This window comes from Saccopteryx bilineata, chromosome 6, assembly GCF_036850765.1.
Source record: "Saccopteryx bilineata isolate mSacBil1 chromosome 6, mSacBil1_pri_phased_curated, whole genome shotgun sequence".
NCBI classification, from domain to species: Eukaryota; Metazoa; Chordata; class Mammalia; order Chiroptera; family Emballonuridae; genus Saccopteryx; species Saccopteryx bilineata.
In genome coordinates, this window is record NC_089495.1 from 1,709,324 (window position 1) to 1,727,128 (window position 17,805).

Sequence of the window (17,805 nt, forward strand, 5' to 3'; positions counted from 1 at the left end):
GGTGACCACCAGTGGGGCATTGGAAGGAGACGCGGGCTCGGCCTGGACCCCCGTGCACACCTGTGATGGGGACCCGGGCACTGAAGACCCCAGGGGCGTGGGAGTGGCCTGCGGTTCCTACCAGCCCGCAGCAGGGGTGCCCGCAGTGCCAACCGTGTCTTTGGGGAGCTGCTGTCAGGTAAACCGTTTCAGGGCCTCTCACCCGCTGGGCTACGGGGCTGGTCAGGGCCTCTCACCCACTGGGCTACGGGGCTGGTCCAGGGCCTCTCACCCGCTGGGCGACGGGGCTGGTCAGGGCCTGTCACCTGCTGGGCTACGGGGCTGGTCAGGGCCTCTCACCCGCTGGGCTACGGGGCTGGTCAGGGCCTCTCACCCGCTGGGCTACGGGGCTGGTCAGGGCCTCTCACCCGCTGGGCTACGGGGCTGGTCAGGGCCTCTCACCCGCTGGGCTACGGGGCTGGTCCAGGGCCTCTCACCCGCTGGGCGACGGGGCTGGTCAGGGCCTGTCACCTGCTGGGCTACGGGGCTGGTCCAGGGCCTGCCACCCGCTGGGCGACGGGGCTGGTCAGGGACACTGAACCCTGCGGTGGCCCTCCCAGCCCCCCCCAGGGTGGAGTCCAGCGTGGACGCTAGACAAACGCTTGGTGCTGCTGTGCCTTTCCTTGTGGACTTCTCTCTACAGTCACTCCCTCCTGGTACCTACAAGAAGACGGGGCCTCCCATGTGGTGCACCAGGACAGCAGGGAGCTGGGAGGCTCCGACCCCTGGCCCAGGCCTGCCTGTGTGGTCAGCAAAGGGTTTCCCCGCCCCTGCTCTGGCACACTCCTAAGGCTCAGTGCTGACATTGGGGATAATGGCCAACAAGGAACACCATTTCCCTCCTGAGTCCATTCCTTCAGGGCTCTTGGAAGTCCAGGCGTAAGCAAATTAAAATGTCCCTAGGTGTCTGAGGTAGATCTCAGCATATTCTCTTTAAAGTCCAGAATGACCAAAAAAACCACTCAAATTCAGGACATGTCCGGGGGACGCTGGGGCCAGCAGCCCACACTTCACTCTCTGTGGAAGTCCGCAGAGGGGCAGTCTCGGCCGTCGTGACCGCCTGCGATAGGCCTCTGATGTGTCCAATACCGCGTGAACCCTTCTAAGGGAGTCCCACAACTCTCCCTTCCAAACGCCACTTCCTCTAACAGCTGGGGGCAGAAACAGTTTCAAAGTCAGTTTTCCAGGCAATTACACTTGCAGGGAAGCAATTAAGACCAAGGGGCCAGCAGCACCTACGATTACGGGAGACACAGCCTTTACTCTGTTTTACAAATCACAGCCCTGCTCAACTATGAGCTAGGCTGGGTCTGGGAGAGCTGTTTACCTATAACTTCCTGTGGCAAAATCGACGGCATTAGACTTTTAATTAAACCCTGCTCAGGTACCTGCTTAATTGCCTATATGTTAAAGTGACAAACCTCTTCCAGACCCAAGAGCCCTGTAACAGCAACGATCCGGGGGTTGCCCATTGCTCCAGATAAACAGTGACAGCAGCACACACAGCAGAGGTTTCTCTGGGCCTCAGTGACGTCAGAGTCAGCCAGCGATGATGACCGCAGTGCTGAGACCAACCCTGCCCCATCTGGGGGCCAGGCTGCGTATTCATTTTTTTTTATTTTTTTGAGAGTTAAAAATATTTACAGTAAACAAAAAAGTCAAAGTACGAATGTATGATAAAATTTTTTGTTTATATTAAGGATTTTTTAAATACTTCAATCCCTGGACTCGTGATTCTAAAAATGGCAGCTTCCTCATTTCCAAGTAAACAGTAAAATAACGTATTAGCTCTGTTCCTGATGAAATGACCGAGACTCAGTAATCCAGCTGGGAAACTGCAAAGCAAAAGCCGGACCCCATTTCTCTGAGTTTCTGCACCATTTCCAGCTACCATCATACGTGCTCTTCTGGACGTTACTTTGTAAGCCAACATATCAAAACATTTCGTTAATGAGAAGACATCACCAGGAACATTTCGGGATAATGTTGAGTATCAGTTGAGTAGGTTAATGATCAATACCAATGCTGTCTTCTTAATTTCCTTATTGGAAAGGGCTGTATGCCTCAAATTAAGAAGATTCCAGTTACAAATTTGATAAACTCTCATACTGGGAAGATATGGACCAGAAGGGGTAAAAAGTCCCAGAGCAGGAAACTGGTGGAGCAAAGTGGTTCCTTTCCTAGAATGTTCCTGGTGGAACATCAAGGTCAGTCCTGATACAAAAGTTACACACGTTTTATTTCCTCCACTCATTCCTTATTAATTTTCTTTCTCTTTTCTTAGTGAAATGTTAATGAAGCATTGGATTCTCCTGCAAAGAGGAATCCCTCCGCCTGGTTCGCATGTAGAACACAGCGCTCGCTCTGCCTCTTAGAACACAAGCTATGAGGGAACTTGGAAAAAATACAGAAACTTGACGTCCTCCTGAAGAAAACAGATCCTGTTTTTGTCATTTCAGGAGTCATCGATGATTCCGAGGATGTTTTCAAAATCAGAAGCAATGCAATAGCTTTTCTGTTACTCAAACCGAGCATCCAGGATAGTAAAGCTAAGAACTAGTATTTAATTTTGTTCAGTTCAGTGGAAAAGTGACCGTCGTGATTTTCACGAAGAACACAGGATCTGAAATTCTATGATTCAAACATACCTCATTTTTGTCCCCAACAGATCAATAAATCATTTGTCTTAACGACACAAACTAGATTGTAAATGTCTTTATCGGATAATATTTTGTATTGTATATAGTTTGAGTTCCTTCTCTTCTTCCTCCTCTTCGTTGGGTTAGAAAGTGGCATTGGTGCCATGTTGGTTGAACTCCACTGAGAGGTGTTAATGGGCCTGGATTAGAAGGAGGGATGGTGACTTTCAGAGAGAGTGGCTGTCCCCAGAAGGGGACCCGAGTGTCATGGATAAATTAGGCACCTGCTCACTCCATCCTTCTCCTCTTATTTTCACTCAGGGAGGATTAAGTCTCGGTGGGACGTGTCTGCACGTGTTTAGAATGTGCACTAAGTTCTCTGGATGCCTCTGAGAATAAGGTCTAAAACCACCACTCTGTGAACACGGCCACCCACCCACGCGCCCCAGAACAAGGCGTCTGGCTCCCCGCTCACTTTCTGCTTCCATCGTGTGTCTGAGGAGGGAGCTGGGATGGCCAGGCGCACTCGGTCCCGTGGGGGCAGTAACACCGGGAGGGACACAGGGATGGAGACACGAGGGTGAGGGCTGTGGGGGTGGGGCAGGCAGAGATTAAACATGATAAATGTTGCGGAGAGAGTTAAGAACCACAAGGGAAAGGGGTTTCAGGAGGTGCTGCTGAGGACACTGTGCTCGCCTCCTGGCCGTCGGGAACGGTCATGACAGCAGCTGACGTGGACATGGCACTGGCTGGGTGTACTGCGAGTGTGGACACAACTCTGACTGGAACAGGGAGAATGTAGTTTGAAAACATGACTTTTGTCAGTTTACGCAGAGGTTTAACAAACTTACCACAATAGCTTGTAACTATCGACGGAAACACAACACTTTTTCCTCAAATGTCTGCACACTGCAGTGTCTGCCCCTTGCCTGGGGTCGGTGCACCTTCGGACTGGAGTCTCCCTGGTGGCCCCGCACTGACTTGGGGTCTCACAAGGCGACCACGTTCCCCCCCCCCAGCCTGTGTGCAAGCCCCTTTCTGTGTGGCTTTATTTCTCTCTCCATCGAGGGTGGAGTGTACTTCTCCAAACCTTCTCTCGCTCATGAGATCATGAGATCTGCTTGGGCAAGGGGCACAGTAGCAAATGCTATTGAAAAGCCTGTCATCCCCTGTCCCTACGGACCTTCCACTGTGACCGGCCTACTGAAGGAACAGAAACCAGGGCTGGGGAGGCCCTCCCCTTCCCAACCACCCCACTGAGGCCCACACAGCTCAAGTGAGGTCGCCTAGACCACTCAGCCAAGCTCGCCCAGAACACAACTGCCCAGACAACCCACCAAGTCTACTAACTTTCAGGGGCTAGTCTGTTACGCAGCAGAAGCTAACTGATACACTTTCTTTTTTCCTTTGCTACAGATGGTCGTCACACATGACCAGTGAACCACCAACATAAGCCTCCTGCACCATCCCATTCTCTCCCCTGGCTCAGCGGCTCCAACCGCATCACGGGTAATGACGGAGTGGAGGGCCCGGTCCCCCCAGTGCAGGGACAGCAGACACGCCTCTTGTCTGGAACCACTGCAGCAAAGTGGGGGTACCTGATGGTCTTCCCAGGGTCTGCCTCTATCAGCCAGGTGCAGTGCAGGTTGTTGTCATAGGGAGCCGGGTAGCCGGGGGACAGGAGGCGCCCGGATGTGGCCGCGTGGATCTTCCCACCACACTCGGCTGCAAGAGACACAGAAACATGGGGCGGTCACGGTCACGGTCACGCCAGGCGTCACGGGGCGGTCACGGTCACGGTCACGGTCACGCCAGGCGTCACGGGGCGGTCACGGTCACGGGACAGTCACACCAGGCGTCACGGGGCGGTCACGGTCACGGTCACGCCAGGCGTCACGGGGCGGTCACGGTCACGGTCACGGTCACGCCAGGCGTCACGGGGCGGTCACGGTCACGGTCACACCAGGCGTCACGGGGCGGTCACGGTCACAGTCACGGTCACGCCAGGCGTCACGGGGCGGTCACGGTCACGGTCACGGTCACGCCAGGCGTCACGGGGCGGTCACGGTCACAGTCACGGTCACGCCAGGCGTCACGGGGCGGTCACGGTCACGGTCACGGTCACGCCAGGCGTCACGGGGCGGTCACGGTCACAGTCACGGTCACACCAGGCGTCACGGGGCGGTCACGGTCACAGTCACGCCAGGCGTCACGGGGCGGTCACGGTCACGGTCACACCAGGCGTCACGGGGTGGTCACGGTCATGGTCACGGTCACGCCAGGCGTCACGGGGTGGTCACGGTCATGGTCACAGTCACGCCAGGCGTCACGGGGCGGTCACGGTCACGGTCACGGTCACGCCAGGCGTCACGGGGCGGTCACGGTCACAGTCACGGTCACGCCAGGCGTCACGGGGCGGTCACGGTCACAGTCACGCCAGGCGTCACGGGGCGGTCACGGTCACGGTCACGCCAGGCGTCACGGGGCGGTCACGGTCATGGTCACACCAGGCGTCACGGGGCGGTCACAGTCACGGTCACGCCAGGCGTCACGGGGCAGTCACGGTCATGGTCACGGTCACGCCAGGCGTCACGGGGCGGTCACGGTCATGGTCACGCCAGGCGTCACGGGGCAGTCACGGTCATGGTCACGGTCACGCCAGGCGTCACGGGGCGGTCACGGTCACGGTCACGGTCACGCCAGGCGTCACGGGGCGGTCACGGTCATGGTCACGGTCACGCCAGGCGTCACGGGGTGGTCACGGTCATGGTCATGGTCACGCCAGGCGTCACGGGGCGGTCACGGTCATGGTCACGGTCACGCCAGGCGTCACGGGGTGGTCACGGTCACGGTCACGGTCACGCCAGGCGTCACGGGGCGGTCACGGTCATGGTCACGCCAGGCGTCACGGGGCGGTCACGGTCACGGTCACGCCAGGCGTCACGGGGCGGTCACGGTCACGGTCACGCCAGGCGTCACGGGGCGGTCACGGTCACGGTCACGCCAGGCGTCACGGGGCGGTCACGGTCACGGTCACGCCAGGCGTCACGGGGCGGTCACGGTCACGGTCACGGTCACGCCAGGCGTCACGGGGCGGTCACGGTCACGGTCACGCCAGGCGTCACGGGGCGGTCACGGTCACGGTCACGGTCACGCCAGGCGTCACGGGGCGGTCACGGGGCAGTCACAGTCACGGTCATGCCAGGCGTCACAGGATGGTCACGGTCACGGTCACACCAGGCGTCACGGGGCAGTCACAGGACAGTCACACCAGGTGTCACGGGGCGGTCACGGGGCAGTCACAGTCACGGTCATGCCAGGCGTCACAGGATGGTCATGGTCACGGTCACGCCAGGCGTCTCGGGTGTTCACTTAGCTGCATAAACTAAACCTGCCGTGTCTGTGTTAGGGACATCAAACAAGACAACACGGTCCCCTTGCTGTCCCCTCTCTGTCTTCCCTGTCTTCACCTGTCCCCTGACCCGGGAGGGACAGGCAGCACCTTCAGTGTAAATGAAGTTGAGACTATAAACAATGAAACACCGTGTCGAACTCTAACAATGCTTTGCGTGTTGTCTCAGTAAAATGGTACAGAAAATCTGTCTTTTCACACCAGAAAACCCGACACAGACGTTAGGAATGCGGAAAAGGCCGTGGTGGGGACAGCAGTCCCAGCAGCACGGGACTCAGGACCCAGTCGCAGCTGGGCCCCCACTCACCCACGCAGGACGGCAGGGGCTGGTCCCACACCCTCCGGTCGCCGCTGGGCCCCCACTCACCCACGCAGGACGGCAGGGGCTGGTCCCACACCCTCCGGTCGCCGCTCAGACAGGTCAGGGTGCTGCCGCCATGCATGGCGTAGCCCGGGTTGCAGCTGTACAGGACCGTCGTGTCCGCGAAGTGCCCTTCATCCCGGATCCGGTAGCCGTAGCTGGGGACCCCGGGGTCCTCACACTTCACGAGGTCAAAGCCTACGGGCAGGAGGGAAGAGTGGGCAGAGGTGAGGCAGGACGTACCGAGTGGTCCATCCCATGAAGGAGGCCGAGGCGGCCAGTGTCCCGACACGTGGAAGGAAAGACACAGGTGCGTTTACAAAGGGGTGAACGTGGGTCTGGGCGGGTTTACTGGGTCACTGCTGGGTGCTCCTGTGCTCCGGCCCCATCTTTGCTCCTTCTGTCCCCACACCGAGAAGGAGACTGTTCCCACGGTCACCGTGGCCACACGAGCCTCTGCTAACAATAGAAGGCGGTGTTTCATCACTTCAGGTCAGATTGGGTGTCTGAGTATCAAATACCAGTGGAACATAAAATTGGAATATACGGTAGACAAAAATAATCAAGGTATAACAATTGTCAGTGAGAGTCAAGTGACTACCCCTGTGGTCCGCACCACTGTACCAGGGTCCTGGGTGAACTCATTAATCCGTCTGAGAGGTGAGCTCCAGTGCTGATGGGGCCATGCGTGTCCCATCGGTGGAGGGCCAGGCCTGTGCCGGACAGCGGCCCCAGGGACTGGGGGACCAGGACCAGTGCCCCTGGGCAGCGAACACCTGCTGTCCTGCTGAAATTCCTACCCAACCTCTCATTTCCCAGAGCACCCGGAATCTGGACCTGTTCAGTTCACAAAAGTGCTTGTTGAATGAATAAATATTCTGCAAGTAGATATGTTGAAAATCCAGGTTTCATTGATTAGAGTCGGGTGCCGATCACATGACCACTACTCGACAGTGGGCCAGGTCTGGGGGAGGCTCTATGGCGACTCAGCATGGGGACCGCTGGCCTGTCACCTGACAGCCTTGGACCAGGCTTTGCAAGCACAGCCGAGGAGATGGTCAGGCCGACTTGTAAGAGACCTTCTGCTCTGAGAAGTCCTGTGGTGGCTTCACAGACGCCGTCCCTGCCGGAGAGCCCAGCCTGCGCTGACGGGGGACGGCGCGGATGTTCCCGGGGGGCGTGGGCGCTGTCTCACCGGCTCCGCCCACGGCTGACGTCCACCCACGCTCTGCTGTGACCCGGCCTCCCTCTCAGGCCCCAGAGCCCGGCGTGAAAGACTTCTGTCAAATAAGTTACTAGAGGTCTAAACCCCAAAATATACTTGCGTCAAAATTAACCTGAAGAAACCTTTTCCTCTGCCCCCAACACTCGCATTAATAAACAAACAAGCAAACAATACTTAGTGTCGGTTGAGCGTTATTGGGAATGAATTTTTTTAGGGAAGTACCCGTTTTATTGCCTTTTTGATCACTTCATCTCTCGAGTTTTGTTGTTATTCTTTTTATCGACAATCTGGTCACGCAGAGGAATTAAGGTGAGGTGTTGACGGTGGGTAGCGGCTCTTGCCACGCTGGCTGTCCTGGGCTTGTTATGACACCTTCTACTGTCCCCTCAAAAGGTCACTTACGTCCTTGGTGTCAGCGTGAAATCTACTGTTCTGACCGAGGTCCTCCGCCTCCTTCTCAGCGCCTGAGACCGCGAGGCCTGCCTTCGTTCTGTGAGAGACGCTCCTCTCTCGTCAGAGAACCGACGAGTGCCTGGGAGCTCTGGGGTTCCCTTCCCGAGTCTCGGTGCCCTGAGGACGCTCTGTTGGCACCAAGCTTCACCCACGGGGCAATAATCCACGCCGCTGCGGGCGGACTTGTGGGCGCTCATTCCCAGAGGGGGCGTCGTCACCTTGCGAGGACACGCGTGCGGGAGATGGCCAGCAACCCAGCCTTCCACCCTGGGCTCCGCCGACCCCACGCTCCGGACGCGCGGCCCCTCTGCTGGTCACCCCCCACTCACTGCACGCGGTTCATCCGGCGAGCTTTGGGTGCTACGTGGTCAAGGAGGCACATGACCTCTGTCTCTGAGTAATTTCCACCCTGCCTTCCACACTGGAACCAGGAGCGGAATCGGTGTGTGTCAGCAGAATTCTGACACGACATGACAGGAGGTTGAAATGTTGGTTCCATATCTGTTTCGGGAAAAGATTCTCCTGCGGTTTATTAAAAAAATGTATCTCAGAATGCTCCCTGAAGATGAATATTACACCTACTAAAATATCCCTCGAAGGAAGTAATTCCATTTCAATCTGAACCCAACAGACTTCAGAGTGATCAGTCTAACATCGTGAAAGAGCCACGGCTTGAAAACTACAGAGAAGACAGCCTTCTGTGTGTCACAGCTGCTAGCCTGCAGGGGGTCAGCGTCCACATGCCGTTTATGCCTCGGGACCCTCCAGAAGATTAAACCCAGTTATTTGTGTCAAAACATGAGGAGCAGTTGCAATTGTCACTTGGATCTACTCAGCAATTCCATTTCCTTCTGTTTTCCGGTGATTTCTTAAGTTGTACGGGCAGTGCAGGTCCTAGGAACAGCATGCTCTAGGGAAACACGCTACGCACGGGGCAGAGGGCGATGAGAATCCCTGCTCGGTTTCCTCTGCCGGAACTGCCCAGTGCCATATTCTCAGGAATTAAATCCTGTGTCTCTTCAAAGTCTAACAAAATATTAGTGTTTTAAGAGACTTCCACTCAACGCTCAAGTATCTGGACTCCTTCTTGTCTTTCAAATAAAGCACTTGTGTGTAAAAAGAACCTGCTCTCAGCCCTGGCTGCTTGGCTCAGCAGTAGAGCATCAGCCCAGCATGTGGATGTTCCAGGTTTGATTCTCCGTCAGGGCGCACAGGAGAATAGACCATCTGCTTCTCCAACCCCCTCCTTCCTCCTTCTCTGTCTCCCTCTCCCTCAGCCATGGCTCAATTGGTTTGAGTGCATCAGCCCCAGGTGCTGAGGATGGCTCTGTGGAGCTTCTGCCTCAGGCACTAAAAATAGCTTGGTTGTGAACATGGCCACATATGGGTAGAGCATCAGTCCCAGATGAGGGTTGCCAGGTGGATCCCGGTAGGGATACACTCAAGAGTCTATCTTCCCTCTTCCCACTTGGAAAAAAGAAGAAGAACCCGCTCTTGACCTAACCCATTCCATCCGCCTAGGCCGAACCCCCCCAGGACCAGCCGTGTGGGTGCCTCAGCCTCCATTCACGGGGCTCTGGAGAAGGCTCCCTCCCAGCAGGGGTGGGGTGGGGCTCAGAGGACAGAATACAAGAAGATCACTTGCTACGTACGAATCTCTGTCATCTTCTCCTATCATCAACCCAACAGACGCCAATGGTTTATAGACACCTATCGTCTTGTGACTTTACCGAAGACTTGCTTCAATTTGCAGAATGTACTTTTTCGGTAAAAAAGAAGTCTTAGAAGATAAGAAAGGTAGCCATGTCTCAGTAAAGTAAAATAAAACAACTGACAATGCCGTCACACTGGCATTTAGACAAGAGGAGAAAGTTATCGAATGCTTAACTGTTCTTTACCCCTGTCCGTGGCTTGTCACTGTTGGTAAGAAAAGCCAGTCGAGAAGGCAGCATCGCTTAAGTTTACTTCTGGGGTTCATTCATGGCGCGTTCCCCGACATGCTTGATTAGCTCATGTTTTCAGACACAACTCCATTATTTGAGAATGACATTCTGGGTGAAACGTGTATGTATGGGTTTGGGTTTTATTTTTAAATTGTTACCTATTAAACATCTACATTGTTGTTGTTGTTTTAGCTGTAGCTGTTATTGGTGTTAAATTCATTTTTCTCAGCAACCCCCCCCCCATTTAATCCAATTCTTTTCCAGATATATTGTTTGATTTGGGCTGCTACTATTTGGTGATGATGAGAGCAGCCTTTCCCTGAGCCCCCCAAGGAAAGATGCTCAATTTCCCAGAATAGCATTAGCAAACAGAGTGAGGAAAATATTTATAGGACGAGAGTTCAGAGTCCCCGAGCAGAACATCAAAAAGCCTGTAAAAGTCCAGAGAAAAGATCAGAGCGTCCATGACATTTCCTACTTTGCTGAATCATCTTGTTTTGTTGTTGTTTTGTTTTGTTTTATTATCAAAGGCACCAACCACGAAGCAACCGTAAAGCAGGGTACCCCCCACTGAGCCCAGGGTCCGCCTGGAACACACTCGAGTTCTAAGTGTGCTCTCGGAATTCAAGATGAGCCGTGAGGGTCACATGGACTCTGACCCTGATTCAAACTGTTAATATCAGTTCTGGGGGGTCTCCATGGAGGAGGTCGACTCCCTCGCCTTCTCACCGACTCCGACACGACATGCACGTCTGTCCTTGTTGAGAGCACTTAACACTGAGGGTCTGGGCACGTGGAGTCGGAGCAGGGTCAGGCACTACACGCAGACATGGGCATGGATGGCCGAAACATGGGACTCGCAGAATCCGTTTTTTTTTTTTTTTTTTTTTTTATAATTTTATTTTTTAATGGGGTGACATCAATAAATCAGGATACATATATTCAAAGATAACAAGTCCAGGTTATCTTGTCGTTCAATTATGTTGCATACCCACCACCCAAAGTCAGATTGTCCTCTGTCACCTTCTATCTTGTTGTCTTTGTGCCCCTCCCCACCCCCTATCCCTCTCCCATTCCCCCCTCCCCCCCGTAACCACCACACTCTTGTCAATGTCTCTTAGTTTCAGTATTATGTCCCACCTACGTATGGAATAATACAGTTCCTGGTTTTTTCTGATTTACTTATTTCGCTTCGTATCATGTTATCAAGATCCCACCATTTTGCTGTAAATGTTCCGATGTCATCATTTCTTATGGCTGAGTAGTATTCCATAGTGTATATGTGCCACATCTTCTTTATCCAGTCATCTATTGATGGGCTTTTTGGTTGTTTCCATGTCCTGGCCACTGTGAACAATGCTGCAATAAACATGGGGCTGCATGTGTCTTTACGTATCAATGTTTCTGAGTTTTGGGGATATATACCCAGTAGAGGGATTGCTGGGTCATAAGGTAGTTCTATTTTCAGTTTTTTGAGGAACCACCATACTTTCTTCCATAATGGTTGTACTACTTTACATTCCCACCAACAGTGTATGAGGGTTCCTTTTTCTCCACAGCCTCTCCAACATTTGCTATTACCTGACTTGCTAATAACAGCTAATCGAACAGGTGTGAGGTGGTATCTCATTGCCGTTTTGATTTGCATTTCTCTAATAGCTAAAGAAGATGAGCATCTTTTCATATATCTGTTGGCCATTTGTATTTCTTCCTGGGAGAAGTGTCTATTCATATCCTCTTCCCATTTTTTTATTGGATTGTTTGTTTGTTTGTTGTTGAGTTTTATGAGTTCTTTGTATATTTTGGATATTAGGTCCTTATCTGAGCTGTTGTTTGAAAAAATCATTTCCCATTTAGTTGGCTTTCTGTTTATTTTGTTATCAGTTTCTCTTGCTGAGCAAAAACTTCTTAGTCTGATGTAGTCCCATTCATTAATTTTTGCCTTCACTTCTCTTGCCATTGGAGTCAAATTCATAAAATGCTCTTTAAAACCCAGGTCCATGAGTTGAGTACCTATGTCTTCTTCTATGTACTTAATTGTTTCAGGTCTTATGTTTAGATCTTTGATCCATTTTGAGTTAATTTTTGTACAGGGAGAGAGACTGTAGTCCAGTTTCATTCTTTTGCATGTGGCTTTCCAGTTTTCCCAGCACCATTTATTGAAGAGGCTTTCTTTTCTCCATTGTGTGTTGTTGGCCCCTTTATCAAAAATTATTTGACTATATATATGTGGTTTTATTTCTGGACTTTCTATTCTGTTCCATTGGTCTGAGTGTCTATTTTTCTGCCAATACCATGCTGTTTTGATTGTCGTGGCCCTATAATAGAGTTTGAAGTCAGGTATTGTTATGCCCCCAGCTTCATTCGTTTTCTTTAGGATTGCTTTGGCTATTCGGGGTTTTTTATAGTTCCATATAAATCTGATGATTTTTTGCTCTATTTCTTTAAAAAACGTCATTGGAAGTTTGATGGGAATTGCATTAAATTTGTATATTGCTTTGGGTAATATAGCCATCTTGATTATATTTATTCTTCCTAGCCAAGAACAAGGTATATTCTTCCATCTCATTATATCTTTTTTGATTTCGCTTAACAATGGTTTATAGTTTTCATTATATAAGTCCTTTACATTCTTTGTTATGTTTATTCCTAAGTATTTTATTTTTTTTGTTGCAATCGTGAAGGGGATTATTCTTTTGAGTTCCTTCTCAGTTGTTTCACTGTTGGCATATAGAAAGGCTATTGACTTCTGTATGTTAATTTTGTATCCTGCGACCTTACTGTATTGGCTTATTGTTTCTAGTAGTCTTTTTGTGGATTCTTTGGGGTTTTCGATGTATAGGATCATATCATCTGCAAAAAGTGATACCTTTACTTCTTCTTTTCCGATATGGATGCCTTTTATTTCTTTGTCTTGTCTGATTGCTGTGGCGAGAACCTCTAGTACCACATTAAATAAGAGTGGAGAGAGTGGACAACCCTGTCTTGTTCCTGATTTAAGGGGGAAAGCCTTCAGTTTAGTGCCATTTAATATAATGTTAGCTGATGGTTTATCATATATGGCCTTTATCATGTTGAGATATTTTCCTTCTATACCCATTTTGTTGAGAGTCTTAAACATAAAATTGTGTTGTATTTTATCGAAAGCCTTTTCTGCATCTATTGATAAGATCATGTGGTTTTTGTTCTTTGTTTTGTTGATATGGTGTATTACATTAACCGTTTTACGTATGTTGAACCATCCTTGAGATTCTGGGATGAATCCCACTTGATCATGATGTATTATTTTTTTAATATGTTGTTGTATTCGATTTGCTAGTATTTTGTTTAGTATTTTAGCATCTGTATTCATTAGAGATATTGGTCTGTAGTTTTCTTTTTTTGTGCCATCCTTGCCTGGTTTTGGGATGAGGGTTATGTTGGCCTCATAAAATGTGTTTGGAAGTATTGCTTCTTCTTCAATTTTTTGGAAGACTTTGAGTAGAATAGGAACCAAGTCTTCTTTGAATGTTTGATAAAATTCGCTGGTATAGCCGTCAGGGCCTGGACTTTTATTTTTGGGGAGGTTTTTAATGGTTTTTTCTATTTCTTCTCTACTGATAGGTCTGTTTAGGCTTTCTGCTTCTTCTTGACTCAGTCTAGGAAGGTTGTATTTTTCTAGGAATTTATCCATTTCTTCTAGGTTGTTGAATTTAGTGGCATAAAGTTTTTCATAGTATTCTACAATAATTCTTTGTATATCTACAGTGTCCGTGGTGATTTCTCCTCTTTCATTTTGGATTTTGTTTATATGAGTTCTTTCTCTTTTTTCCTTGGTAAGTCTTGCCAAGGGTTTGTCAATTTTGTTGATCTTTTCAAAGAACCAGCTCCTTGTTCTATTAATTTTTTCTATAGTTTTTCTGTTCTCTAATTCATTTATTTCTGCTCTGATTTTTATTATTTCCTTTCTTCGGCTGGTTTTGGGTTGTCTTTGTTCTTATTTTTCTAGTTCCTTAAGGTGGGAAGTTAAGTGGTTCACTTGGGCTCTCTCTTGTTTGTTCATATATGCCTGAAGCGATATGAACTTCCCTCTTATCACTGCTTTTGCTGCATCCCATAGATTCTGATATGTCGTATTGTCATTTTCATTAGTCTGTATATATCTTTTGATCTCTGCACTTATTTCTTCTTTGACCCATTCATTTTTTAAAAGTATGTTGTTTAGTTTCCACATTTTTGTGGGATTTTTTTCCTCTTTTTTGCAGTTGAATTCTAGTTTCAAGGCTTTATGATCAGAAAATATGCTTGGTACAACTTCAATTTTTCTGAATTTGCTGATGTTGTTTTTGTGGCCCAACATATGGTCAATTCTTGAGAATGATCCATGTACACTGGAGAAAAATGTATACTCAGTCACTTTGGGATGAAATGTCCTGGAGATGTCTATCATATCCAGGTGCTCTAGTGTTTTGTTTAAGGCCACTATGTCTTTGTTGATTCTCTGTTTGGATGACCGATCTAGAGCCGTCAGTGGTGTATTGAGGTCTCCAAGTATGATTGTATTTTTGTCAGTTTTTGTTTTAAGATCAATAAGTAGCTGTCTTATATATTTTGGTGCTCCTTGGTTTGGTGCATATATATTAAGAATTGTTATGTCTTCTTGATTCAGTGTCCCCTTAGCCATTATGAAATGGCCATTTTTGTCTCTGAGTACTTTTCCTGTCTTGTAGTCAGCATTATCCGATATGAGTATTGCTACACCTGCTTTTTTTTGGATGTTATTTGCTTGGAGTATTGTTTTCCAGCCTTTCACTTTGAATTTGTTTTTATCCTTGTTACTTAGATGAGTTTCCTGTAGGCAGCATACAGTTGGATTTTGTTTTTTAATCCATTCTGCTACTCTGTGCCTTTTTATTGGTGAGTTTAATCCGTTTACATTTAGTGTAATTATTGATACTTGTGAGTTCCCTATTGCCATTTTATATCTTGCTTTCTGTTAGTTTCGTGTCTTGTTTGATCCTTCTCTTTCGTTTTTCTATCTTTTGTTTTTATTTGGTTGTATTCCATACATCTTTCCTCTGTTGCTATCTTTTTTATCTCATGTGCTTCTGTGGTGGTTTTTTCAATGGTGGTTACCTTTGAGTAATGAAAAGGGTCCCTACCCTGTTCATTGTAGCAAACTATTTTGTGAGTACTTTTGCACTCCATCGTCCTTTGCTACTGTTAATCTCCGTCTTCTCCCCTTCTTTCTTTTTGTTGTTGTCACAGTTTAAATTTGGTTTTATTGTGTTCTTCTTGGAGCTTTTACTTGTGGCTCTGTTTTTTTTTGTTCTTTGTATCTGATTGGAGAACCCCCTTTAGTAATTCCTGGAGTGGGGGTTTTCTGATGATAAATTCCCTCATCTTTTCTGTATCTGTGAATGTTTTTATTTCTCCTTCGTATTTGAAGGATAGCTTTGATGGGTATAGTATTCGTGGCTGAAAGTTCCTCTCTTTCAGGACTTTAAATATTGGGGTCCACTCTCTTCTAGCTTGTAGAGTTTCTGCTGAGAAATCTGATGATAATCTAATGGGCCTTCCTTTATATGTTGTATTCTTCTTTTCCCTGGCTGCCTTGAGAATTTTTTCTTTGCTGTTGGTTTGTGTCAATTTCATTATGATATGCCTTGGAGTAGGTGTGTTGGGGTTAAGAAAACTTGGAGTTCTGTTTGCTTCTTGAACTTGAGGCTTTAGTTCTTTCCACAGGCTTGGGAAGTTCTCATCTATTATTTGTTTGAGTATGTTCTCCATTCCATTTTCTCTCTCTTCTCCCTCTGATATACCTATTATTCTTATGTTATTCTTTTTGATGGAGTCAGATAATTCTTGTAGGGCTATCTCATTTTTTTTAATTTTTGAGTCTCTTTCTTCTTCTCTCTGTTGTGCCTCAAGTTGCTTGTCTTCTATTTCACTAATCCTCTCTTCTATCTGACCTGTTCTATTAGCTAAGCTTGTTACTTCATTTTTCAGCTCGTGAATTGAGTTTTTCATCTCTGTTTGATTTGTTTTTATAGTTTCAATTTCCTTGGACATATATTCTTTGTGTTCATTGAGTTGTTTTCTGAGCTCCCTATATTGCCTTTCTGTGTTTTCTTGTATATCTCGGAGGATTTTTAGGATTTCTATCTTGAATTCTCTGTCATTTAGCTCCAAGGTTTCCAATATATTAAATTTTTTCTCCATAGATTTTTCCTCATCTAGCTGTGTTACCTCTCTTTCTTTTGTATCCATGATATTCGATTTTCTCTTCCTTAATGGCATCTGAGGGTGGTTTTGTTGATAGTATTAATGAGATTTAATAAAGAATAAAAAGTTAAAAAAATAAAAAAAAAATAAAAAATTGAAAAGAGTTGTTTTTTTTAAAAAAATTAATAATGAAATAAAGAAAAATAAAATAAAATAAAAATTTTTAAAAAAAGGAAATTATTCCCCCCCTCCTTTTTTCCTCTCCTCTCCTCTCCCCTCTTTCTTGAGAAAATCTTGTGGTGGACTGTGAGTTATAACAAACAATGCCTGTGATGGAGGGCCTGAATTGGGGAAAAGTAATAAAGGGGCAAAAAAGAAAAAAAGAAAAAAAAAAAAAAGAAAAAAAAAAAGAGCGTATGGACCCACAAAAAGCAAATAAGGAAAAAATTTGGGTCAAGAATAAAATGATTTGCTTTTAGGTGTTGGTTGTCTAAGAGTTATGATGAGAGGAATAAGAGGAAAACGGAAAAATGGGGGACAAATTAAAAACTTACTATTGTATTTAGTGGAACAAGAACTAGATAATATGGAGAGCCAGGGATGGGAGCACTGCTAGTGAGTTAAAAAGGTGAAGTAAAAAACCCCCCAAAATGCCACAAACATAGGTTTGAGTCCCAGATAAGATAATTTGTTTGTTATTGAGGTTTGAATGAGAGGAGATGTAAAGGAGAAAGGAAGAAACTAATATAGAGGGAGAAAAGAAAGAGAGAGAGAGAAAAAAAAGAGGGAACCACTAAAAGAAGAAAAAAGAAAGGAGAGAGAGAGAGAGTTAAGGGTTTTGGAGTGCAACCCTCATAGAGAGAAAGGAAGAGAAAAGATAATGGGAGATGTAACACTTATGGGTAGTGTAGTTCAAGGAGAGGAGAGAGTAAGACCAGTAGAGAGTTAATCGGCCAAATTGGAGGAAGAAAAAAAGTATCAAGAATGAAGATAAGAGAAACAAACGAACAAATATAATAAAATGTGATAGGTTATAAAGTCTGCAGATTATTCTTGATTTTGAGAGGTTATCTTCTTGCTTTTTCTTTTCTCTCCCTCTTCCTGGTCGGTGACTCTGTACCCCGGGTTCTGCCCCTTTGGCACGCTCAGGTAGAGGCTTGCAGTTGATAAGTCTCTATGGCAATGTCATGTATTGTGCTTTAGTCTCGTGGGAGTCGAGGCTCATTAGCATTTATAGGCTCCGACAGTGAGAGAGTCCGTGTTCCTGGAGCCTTTCTCCTAGTCTTTCCTTCCTCAATTAGTAGCCTGATAATCCAGCTATGGGGTTGCTGCTGCCTCTGCCTGGATAGTAAGAGGCTCAAAGAGCTGGCAACTCCCCACTCTATTTCCACTCAGCACAGGGCTCTGGGTAAGGCTCAGTCAGTCAGAGCTGCTAGCATAATCAGGCGGGCTTTCCGCCCACTCGAAGACCTCTGGCTCTGCCACTCTGTCCGGTAACACAAGCGGACGCCCACTTCTGGGGGGCGCTT

General features: G+C 47.8%; 1 protein-coding gene across 1 annotated transcript in view; it reads right to left on the minus strand.

Moving 5' to 3' along the window:
* Window positions 1-17,805, minus strand: part of CSMD1 (CUB and Sushi multiple domains 1) — a 1,658,614-nt gene that overhangs the window by 260,039 nt on the left and 1,380,770 nt on the right. The window contains exons 24-25 of the mRNA XM_066237815.1: window positions 6,458-6,649; window positions 4,277-4,403 (exon numbers count right to left, since the gene is read on the minus strand). Of these exons, the coding sequence (XP_066093912.1) occupies window positions 4,277-4,403; window positions 6,458-6,649 (319 nt within the window). The remainder of the gene's footprint in view (window positions 1-4,276; window positions 4,404-6,457; window positions 6,650-17,805) is intronic.